The following is an 11,000-nucleotide window of genomic DNA, read 5'->3' as shown; positions in this document are numbered from 1 at the left end:
ACAGAATATGGCATTTAAGATGGTTTAGGGTTTTTCTTGACAGTGAGGCACAACTGCTCCTGGCAACACCACCTGCGTCAGAAAGGAAGATGGACATCAAAGAAACATATTATGAAGTTTACTTCCAATATGGCAAAACTAGCCATTTGGGCAAGATACTGCTCTTGTCTGGACTGTTTGACTTTATGCTATATAAACTGAACATACAGGACCCACAGGAAAGTGACTGCTGATACAAGATGGACATTGCCACAGAGTTCCTGCTTCATAGAAGAGTCTGCCAGACAGTCTGCAGGACACAGAGAAAAATGATTGACAAACTGCCAAAACAGACAGACAGTTTAAAGTTTCCTGCTTTGCTGAGGAGTCTTCCAGACACACTATGGCCTATAGGCTAAAGATAGGACCTTACAGAAGAACTTCGGGTGACTGATCAGGCAGTGAGTTGTCTCTGTCATTTCTAGTGTTTACATACTATCCTTCTGTGGTCTTTGATGGAGTTGAAGACAGATAGTTATTGTTATAGTTTTCCTTAGTTAAGATTAAAGATAAGTTACATATAAGACTTTAGACTCACAAAGATAGGATAGATGATAGAATATTTTCTTTAAATCTTACTAAATGTTAATGGACTAAATATTGTGATTCTTATTTGATAACCATTGTGTGATATATTTTGCTACGCTAAGGTTAAAACCCTTCTTTTTATTTTAGACAGAAAAGAGGAGATGATGGGAGATGTCATTCTGTAACTATGTTTCTCATACTGGTTAATGAATAAAGCACTGTTGGCCAATAGGAAAGCAAGATAGGTGGGACTAGGAGACAACAAGGAGAGGGGAAGTAGGAGGAGGAGGTTCAACACGGAAGATGGAGAGAACACCGGCCCCTCTCTCCAGTAAGATAAGACCACGTGGAAATACTTAAATTAATAGAAATGGGTTAATAATTAAGACAGAGCCAGCTGATAAGAAACTAGTAACTGACCAACAGCTTTGTATTTAATACAGTGTCTCTGTGTGTTATTTGGGGCTGGTGCAATGGTGGAACCAGGCTGGCAGAAAAACGGCTCATAACACTTAACTCTGGGGATAAGGAGTCAAAGTTAGGGTTTTACGAAATGGGATTTGTCTTCCTTTCTCTATCCTTCATTTTGCTATTCCAGGGAAGTATTTGTTTATTTACTTATTATATTAGTTTGTTTATTTATATTTGGTTGGGGGGGCATACCATGGCGTGCCCCAGGAAGTCAGAAGATAATGTGCAGTTCTTTCCGTCTACTTTGTGGATGCTGGGAATTGAACTCTGGTCATCAGGCTTGGGAACAAAAGCCTTTATTCTGTGAACAATCTCCCCCACCCTCCTGAAGAAATTCTATACAATAACAGAGAGAAGGTACATGTCTTCCTGGCCTCCACTGAATAGACAGGCTATGTCTCAAAGATGAAAAATATCTCTGAATTTCTCATTCTCTTTTTGCACTTAATCTCTCCTTGTCACCGAGCTTGGAGACTCCTGATCAGCCATGCATGAGTGGAATATGGGGCAACATCAACAATGGGAACAAGGGCCTTTTCCACCCCTCATGCCTTCTCTCTCTCATCTCCTCATTCCTGAGTTCTCTTTTATTCTCTGCAATATTCTGTACCTAAAGGGAGTGTCTTTCCAGCATGCCCAGAACCTGGGGGTTTGCATCCAATGTACACAAACCTGGCATGGCAGTGCACACATGCAATCCCAGCTCTGCAGAGGAGGAGGCAGGAGAAAGGGTATTCAAGATCAGCCTGGACTACACAGAGTTTGAGACTAGCATGAGCTATATGAGACTGTGTCCCCAACACTTTTAAAGATGAACTTTAAGCAAACAACAAGCAAATAGTGAAACTACAGCTATTGCCGGGTGATACATGAGTTAGGATGCAGGTTGAGAAGCCATGCCCGGTTGCAGTGGGTTCAAAGCTGTGCATGCTAATCCATATCTCCAAGGCACTCCAGTCTAACCACGATTGATACCCCACATCAGCTTGACTCTAGCCCAGTTTTCCAGACAATGGAGCATTGCTCATGCAGCTGCTGTAGCCATATAAAACCACTAATTATGAACATGTGGCTTTCTATCTGCTCTGGGCTGCTGCTATTACCCGGTTTCCTCCTTAATTCCTTCATAGCTTTCCAAACTTGTCTAATATTTCAATCCAGATCACAACCTTCCTGAGCCAAACTTCCATCTTTTCTTCCCTTGTCCACTTCAAGGCTCTGTCTACACTCCACATTCCTACATGGATGGATAATTTTTTTCAAGGTACAAACTTATCCCATCAACTTCCACTAGGAGTTTGCACTGGTTGCCATGGACTCCCACATTGATCAGCTGCTGGGATTCACCAGCCCTTCGGCCACTTTTGTACTGGGTTCTCCTCCTGCATTTGGAACCCTTAACCACGCTGACCCCACCCCCACCCCGCACTTCCCTTTATTCCCAGGCTCCTCCCCCTCCTTCAGTCCCACCCCTTCTATTACTGCCCCAGTTGCTGGCTGCCTTGTTCTGCCTATGTCTTCAGAAGACTTTCTTCCACATTCCTCTACGTCTAAGAAACCATATTTCCTAGCAAATCCTGCCCAGCACCTAGACCTCTTCTCCTGTGACTGGCATAGCTATGTGCCCCCTTGTCCATCACTGCCTCCCCGGTATACTGCAGGTTCTCTGTCTGAAGCCAGAGACTGCATTCATGTTTACTCCTCTATCATCTCTCCAGAATCTCTGAGGGCATCTATCACAAGCATCTAGTCAATAGCTTGGAAGTCAGTGTGACAGTACATGCATAGAATCCCAGCACTTGGAGATGGAGGCAGGAATACACTCCTTCCACTTTTACAGGTGCTAAAAATGGGTTTCCTCTCATACAATAGGTACATTCCCAGTGTCCCTGAGTGTTGTGTAGGCCCTAGGTATAACAGGTGTTTTGAAAGAAAATGGCCCCCAAGGGGAGTGGCACTATTTGATAGAACTTTCATTTTATAAATACATTGGTTAACCAAATATCATGTGTTTAATTTATTCTTAAGACATACAATTCAGGTGTAAATACGGTAGAGTTATTACTTAGGTAAAAATCTCCCAGTGATAAATTTTAAAACATTGGAAGAGAGTATGAAGGATAGTTGAATAATTCCCATGTTTAAACACTAGTACATTTTACTGAAAATCATAAAATTGGATAGAAATTTGTGAGAACTGAGCAAAATTTTGCAGAGACTGGGGGGGAAGTTTTTTTTTTTTTTTTTTTTTTTTTTTTTGTCAAAATAGAATAGACGACACAGTAACCATTGTTGCATACAGCTCCAAGCATGTGGGTGAAGGGGGCTACAGAATGTGCACAGAGACAGATGACTCTGCTCATGTGTGTTTAGGGACTCAGCCATGAAGACACAAAGGACTTGATATGACCCAGAGGACTGACAACAGGAACCATTTGGAGGCACTTCAGACTCAAACCTGGGCCCAGCAGGACAGAGGTTGGAATGACTCCAAAGGGGGTGGAGGGAAGCCTCTCATAGCACAGTGGTTGAATTCCATATTGAGGCATCCTTCAAAGTAACAGCTAGAGAACATGTGATTCCTGAAGCCATGGCAGGAGCTTACCTGTCTATTGGAGATAGATTCAGACCATTTTCAGTCTAGATATAGCCACTCATATAACTGGAACTAATAGGCAATGTGTATGCTATTATTCCTTTGCATCTAGGTTGTGATTTTTCTGTTAAATTTACTTTTAGCTGAGTAACTACCTTGTTGTAAGTTGTGTGTTCTAAAGATAATTCCATCATTCCCTCTGATCATAAAGTGAATTTTTTCATTTAGGGTTTTGTTGTGCTTTCTTTTCTTTTCTTTCTTTCTTTCTTTCTTTTTTTTCCCAGACAGGGTTTCCCTGCATAGCCCTGCCCAGCCTGGATCTTGATCTGCACTATGTATTCTCACAGTATTATTACACATGAATTTTTGTTTTGTTTTTGAGCAGCCAGGATAAACTTGGGTAACAGAAGAGGGTGCTCAGGTCCTGACATTTTGCCAAATGCACAAGCAATTGTCCGTGTGTTCTGACTGGTCTCTCTCTTCATCGACATCTGAGTTTGTTGAGACTATGAGTCCATGTCAGCACCACACTAACATGAAAACCCTTTATGATCATGGAGCAGAACTATTTTATGGAGTTTATCATGGCACCCAAGAAGGTTGGGTACAACATAGGGAGTGGGCCATCTGATCTAGGCCTGTTTATGAATTAGATGCTGTTGGGCTGTTCGTGTGCTCACTGATTGCTGTCTCTTGAGTGCTTTTGTTTGGTGATGGCAGAGTTGAGCAGCTGCAGCAGAGACTGCAAAACTTGCATGACCTAAAGTCCTATCTAACTCTTGAAGGAAAACATTTGTTGGTCCCTTCTCTATATTTACTGTGAGAGTTCTAATACCAAGATATCCCTGGGGAAGGATGTTCTGGAAGTTCGGTGGTAGAGTGCTTATCTAACACATATAAGATGCTAGGTTTCATTTCCCTGAAAAAGCCACTCTTGGAAGACAAGAGCTTTGTCAAGTCCACTGAACTTATTGTTTTGAAAGGCTTTTCCTGGAGTTCAATGGTGGTATACATAAAAACCTCCTCATGGATCCAAAAGCATTCTTAGTTGTGATCCTGCTATCACAAAATGTCCTCCAAGCCTCTTCATCCTTCTTTACTCCCAAAATAAGTGTATAAGGTTTCTAAGTGTATTGTTTACTTTCATTGGTGGGAGAAACCAGTGGTCCCTGTATCCAAAACTGCTTTCAGGTAAGAGCTGGGCTTATAGCGGTCAGATTTGAAGACCACGACACCCAATTTAGGGTAGAGATTCCAAGTTTTTACATAAGAGACTGAGCAAATAATGCTTGGTGGTGAAATGTTTTATAACACCCATGGACTGTACTTAGTTGAGGGCACACATGCTGCACCCTTATTGTGATATCAAACTGTCTCTCAACATTGTCAAGTGTACTCTTAGTAAAGACTAAGAAGTAACTGCTAAGAAGAACTGGTCTAGTGTCCACTCATGACTCCATGTTTGATCAGCAAGCCAACACACCATCAGCATCATCTCAGAGCTTGACAGGATGTAGAATACCCAAGAGTCTTTCTTAGAACTGCTTCCTAAACCTCTGGTTTCTCAAGACTCTCAGAGGGTTCCTGCAGCCTTTAGAGTTGGCAGTTGCCTTGAGAAAGAACTACCAGGATGCTTTGTCCCTGTCCATCCTGACCCATCTCGAGTTCAGGCCACATGTGAAGCACATTATCTTCAGCATGCTGTCCTGGGGAGAGCAGGGGTTTGGGCATCAGATGGTCCTGGGTCCAAAAGAAGGGTCTCTGCTGCAAGTCTGACTATTCAATCTGTGTTATTTTCTTCATATACAAAAATAAACCCTACCTAGATTCAAAGCAGGAAAACATAAACAGGCTACATGAGATTTGCACCCTCCAATTCAAAGTTATCTAGTCACTTGGTCTTTCCTCCCAAGTAAAACCAGCATCAAACAAATGTAGCTCCCCCCTGCCAGCCACTTCAAAACCCAAACAGGTCTCCTCTAATGGCTGTCAGAATGACATATACCACTAGAGGGCGGAAACGACCTTTACGTTTAGGAGCGCCAGACTGTGGCCACTAAAACCTCGATTTTTAAAGAATTTGGTGGCTTTACATAAACTTCATAAAGATCATCTCTAGCCAAGTTGAGTATAACTATTAATGTTGGGATGGGGGAGTTGCTGGTTGAACTTGACAAAAGCTAGAATCATCAGAGAAGGTGCCTTAATTGAGAAAGTGTCTCCAAAAGATTGGGCTGTGGGCAAATTTGTACAGCAGCCCATTGTGGGTGGGGCCATCCATCCCTGGGCTGGATGAGCAAGCCATGAGAAGCCGGTAAGCAGCACTCCCTTGGTTTCTGCATCAGCTCGTGCCTCCAGGTCCCTGTCCTGACGTCCCTCAGTGATCTCCGAAGTGTAAACAAATAAACCCTTTCCCCAAAAACTTGCTTTTTCGGTCACCATAATGTTTCGCTACAATGGCAACCCGTAAAACAGGGGCTAAACAGAAAAGTAAATGCAGCTCCTTATGAACGCTAGCGAGTTCTCGGAAAAAAAAAAAAAAAAAAAAAAAACTGGGTGTTCTCGCTAGCTCCTGGTGCTGCTATGGTAACCGGCGCTCGCCGTGACGTCATCCAAAGGGGCGCTTGCTGGTGAATTAAGGGGCACAGGCTGCGGAGTGAGGGTCCAAGACTACAATAAGTGAAGTAAAGGCCGAGATAAAAAGCAGAGAATCTCTGGCCGCTGAAATAAGTTCTTCCCCAAATGTGGATGACTTTATCTTTACAGGATGCTTGTGTCTAAAGATAAGCCCTTATGAATATGAATTCATCCCGGAGCGGCTAACAGGGGATGCACAGCCTCCAGCACCTGATGAAGCACTTGGACCGCTAGAATCTTCTTCAGACAGCCCTCAGCAGGCGCTTGCCTGTAATCTTTCAGGAGACGCTGAGGCAGCAGGATCGGGAACTTCCAGCCTTGGGCTACATAGTGAGTTCAAGGTCAGCTGGAGCAACTTACTGTTCAACTTACATTCTCTGAATCAACAAGCCAGGTGTGGCAGCACACGCCTTTAATCCCAGAACTGAAGCAGGGGCAGGTGGATGTCTGAGTTCAAGGCCAGCCTGTTCTACAGAGCGAGTTCCGGGACAGCTAGGGCTGTTTACATAGATTCTGCCTAAAAAAACAAATTCCCTGTGTAAGCAATTTTAGACGAGTTAATTCCATTATGTGAGATGTAAACATTAAAATCGGGAAAATGAAGTCGTAGGAATACTTTACTATTTGTTTGATTCCGTAGTCATCTCAATAATGCTTTGGAGTATGTACACCTGTCCCCGATTTACAGATGAACAAAATGGTACAGAGTTACTTCTCCCAGGAAACGAGTGGCATTCTCACTGGTCCCTTTCCATCCTGGAGCTTTCTCAGGATCCCCTCTCACTTCTACATCCCACTTTCGAAGATTGCTTTGTTGTAGTTAACTAAGCACATAGTGAACCTGATTTGACACCAGGTAACTGATTACAAAGTTCTAGCTCATTCCCAGACATTCCTGTCACTGAAATTGCACAGCCATATCATGCAAAGTGTTTGCTTTAACAAGAGTTGAACCAAACCCAGAACCTCATGTATGCTGGGCAAAAGCATGACTAAGCTATAACCTCAGCCTTCAAAGCTAATTTTAAACAAAAAGAAGTCTTGGGTGTGGTGGCACACACTTTTAATCCCAGCACTCAGGAGGCAGAGGCAAGCAGGCAGATCTCTGTAAGCTAGGCAACATGCCTGATCTATAGAGTTGCAGACTAGCAAGAGCTAGCCATATAGACCATGTCTCTGAAAAAGAGACACCCCTCAGTTGTAGAGGCACATAAATTCCAGCACGGTAGAGGCTGCAGCATGGCAATATTGAATGTCAGGTCAGCTCTAGGCAATCCACCTTCAAAGAGGACACACTTGGAAGCATTTAAGGAAATGTAAACATTTATTGAAATTGTCTAAGAGATGCATTAAAACAAAAAACTCATAATCCCTGAAGTCTGATCCTATGACGACTGCCCCACCCCCCACCCTCCAAGGCCCACACACCATTTTTCTCAGGAAGTTCAAACCTCAGCTTTTTTACCCCACTACTCTGGCTCCCATCATCTCCAGCCAATCCCATCCTCATCTTTATCACTTTTCAATGAAGGAGTGATCTTATGTCTTTGTGTTGTTCCTCCTCCCTATTATTTTGAATGCCTGGGTGCAAATGAACTCGAGAAAAGGATACAAATAAGGAAAAGAGACACATAGGAACTCAGCGGTGACATCTGGGTCACTCTGAGCAAATACACATAATGGTGCCAGTGGTCAATTAAAACTCATTCCTGATTGGTTCATCTTAAGGTCAACCTGAGCTATGGAGAACCTCTGTCAAAAGATAAAATGGTACCTTTGAATCACAAACCTGTTGCATTCTTGAGATGCACCATCTTATTTTCCTATTATTTTAGAAAATAAGTTACTTTTGACAATGTTATAGGGTCCACTTAGAGCCAACACAACTCACACACCAAGTTAATGCAGAAAGAAAGCTATTGTAATCAAGCAGTTACTGATCAGAGATGCAGAACAGATGGGAGCTGAAGTGTACCCCAAGCCAGGACATAGCTTTTAAGCCTGAAAACTACAGCATCTGGGCCAAGTTAGTTACATTTCTCCACCAATCAGGATTCGGGGACAAGGACTTCCCTGGGAACATTTATCTGTATGGTGCACTTTTCATGTTCTCATTGGCCGGTTTACTCAAGTGTGGCCGGGCAGCTTGCCCTCCATTCATGTCTCAACTTGAAACCAGGATACCAGTTACCCACACACATCTCTCTCTGCCAAGCAGGATGTCATTTACCTAGGGAGGTCTTGAGAATTAAACTTCATTTGACCCCTACTCAAAATGAAAGTTTTATTCAAAATGGCTTCAGTTTGGTTCCTTCCTACAACGATACCTTAACGAAGCCCAAGCAAGAATCAACTTTAAGTTGGTAAGCATGAATTTAAGAGCCTTTGCCCACTCCTCCTCTGTGTTCAGATGGGTCCTGATGGAGTAGCACTCCCCACTGCCCCTGGCATCCTCCATCATACCTTCATTCACATGGATCCTGTAGGGCAGGAAGGGACATCCCTTCTTCTCAACCTCATCCACAAACTGCTGCAGGCAGTCCAGGAAGGCCTTCACCCCACGGTCAAACTTGTTATTCAAGAAGACGCTGTGGCTCCCATCCGAGAACAACAGCAGCTCCCCATCACCAGCCAAGGATCTGAGGTAGGAATGGCCCCCACGGGGAACTAGTTGGTACCTCTGGAACTGCAGTCCGACTGTCTTAGCCAAGGTGAAGAGCAGTAAGGCTGTCTGTCCCCAAGCGGCGTTGATCTCATCCCATCCCACCTGGATGCCAGGGAGGCAGCCCAGCCTGAAGTTGTTGATAATGCCCAAGGGACCCTCATCCAAGATTGTAAAGGTGATGTTGAAAATACTGGTCTTTCTTAGGCGCCGCAGCTGCCTCTGGGCATACTCCAGTCGGTTCTCCACACTGCTCAGCTGGTCCGTCAGCTCCAGCTGTTCCATTTTCAAGGCAGAGTACTCCATTAAGACCTGCTCATTCTGTTGATTCAGCTCCTTGCTCTCCGCCTGGGCTGCTCTGAGTTCGGCGGCTATTCTCGCATGATGGTGGTCTATGTCCTTCAGCTCCTGAGCCAGCCTTGCTTCTTCCTGCTCCAGACTCCGAAGTTCCGCACAGAGCTCCAGGTGCATGGCCTCCCTCTCCTTCTTACTCACCAGCGATTCTCTCTCCAGGAAACTCCTATACTTCTGGGTGTCAGATTCAACTAGAGTGATCTGGGCATCTAGTTGCGTCAGAAGATTGTCCACGCAGTCCACACAAAGCGGGTGCTCCACGACCTTCTGGCCAGAGACGATTTCAGAGATCTCTAGGGTAGTATTTTGGATACTGTCCAAAGTTCTCAGGGCGACAGACCCACCAAGCAGAGTGAAGGTGCAGCAGGCTCGTTCCTGCAATGTCCTGCCATGGCCAGGAAGGGGTGTGCTGTAAGTCCTGGCCCGTAGCTCCTCCTCAGAAACTGTCATCTTTGTGGAGGGGCTGGCACAATGCTGGGCTTCCAAGTGCTCCTCCTGCAGTGCACAGAGCGTCTGTGAGAGTTTCAGAGGCTTGTTACAGAGCTGGCACAGGAAGAGGGTAGATGCCATCCTGGAGGTCTGCACTCCCACCACAGCCTAGATTTCTTTCCAGCCCAGTGAGTCTCTGGAGATGTCTCTCTCTCCCTTCCCTCTATGCCTTATCATGATTCCCAACTGGGCTACCTGTAAATCTCCTATAGCTCCCTACAGGCCGGTGGGTTTCTCTGGAAAAAAGAAGTGCTGATTATCTTGCTTTTGCCCTTTGAAGTTTTCAAGATACACCTTAAAACTTATCTCTAGCCGGGCAGTGGTAGCACACGCCCCCTGCCTTGGACAAAGCAAACAAAACAAATCAAAAACTAATCTCTAACCTTAAAATCTGGCTGTGCTGTATTCCACCTTAAAATGCCCAAAACCTTTATCTCATCTTTAGAAAAAAGTATAAGCTTGGTATGGCACATGCCTATAATTCTGGCATTCAAGGGGTAGAGGCAAGAGGATATTGAGTTTGTTTAGTTTGTTTTTGAGGTGAGATTTTACTGGACCTTTTTAGAACAGGCTGATAGTCACTGGTCTCTCCTTCCCAGGTAATGGGATTAAAGGTGTGTACCACCACACCCAGTGAAAGTTGAGCTGATCACCAGTGTGCAGTATCAGGACAGCCTGGGAGTATATGCTGAGACTCTGCTTTAAAAAAAAAAAAAAGAAAAGAAAAGAAAGAAAGAAAGAAAGAAAGAAAGAAAGAAAGAAAGAAAAAGGAAAGTTCAGGTAGAGCTTTTGACACGTGCTTGTGATCTGATTGTTGTCAGCCTTAGCTGCTGCATAGTTGAGTTCCAGGTCTGTATCAAGGCTGTATCATAGAATGAAAAGCAAACAGAGACACATGCCTGTAATTGCAGCACTTGGGAGGTAGAAGCAGAAGGATCAGGAGTTCAAGACCAGCCTCCATTACTTAGTAAATTTGAGACAAACCTGGGTACTAAGTGGTCCTATCTCAAAATATAAACTCCCCAGGGGAAGCGATGGCATATTCCTTTGATTTCAGCACTCTTGAGGTAGAGATAGTTGGATCTCTGTAGTTTGAGGCCAGCTTGGTCTACAGAGCTAGTTCCAGGGCAGCCAGGTCTACACAGGGAACCCTGTCTGGAAAAAGCATGTGTGTGTGTTTGTGTATAAATTCAACAAAAAGCCTAATTGTCTCAACCTGACTCT

The 11,000-nt window shown here is 44.2% G+C and overlaps 1 protein-coding gene across 1 annotated transcript; it reads right to left on the bottom strand.

Annotated features, from left to right (window-relative positions):
* Positions 1 to 8,570: 8,570 nt before the first annotated feature.
* Positions 8,571 to 9,857, bottom strand: Becn2 (beclin 2). The gene has a single exon (XM_051185774.1). The coding sequence runs from the start codon at positions 9,855 to 9,857 to the stop codon at positions 8,571 to 8,573; it is 1,287 nt and encodes a 428-aa protein (XP_051041731.1).
* Positions 9,858 to 11,000: the final 1,143 nt, after the last annotated feature.

This window comes from Phodopus roborovskii, unplaced genomic scaffold (assembly GCF_943737965.1).
Source record: "Phodopus roborovskii unplaced genomic scaffold, PHOROB, whole genome shotgun sequence".
Taxonomy (NCBI): Eukaryota; Metazoa; Chordata; class Mammalia; order Rodentia; family Cricetidae; genus Phodopus; species Phodopus roborovskii.
This window is presented reverse-complemented; position numbering and strand designations above follow the sequence as displayed.

Excerpts from the sequence above, each read along its gene's own strand:
- Becn2 (XM_051185774.1), bottom strand. The coding sequence starts at position 9,857 with ATGGCATCTACCCTCTTCCTGTGCCAGCTCTGTAACAAGCCTCTGAAA.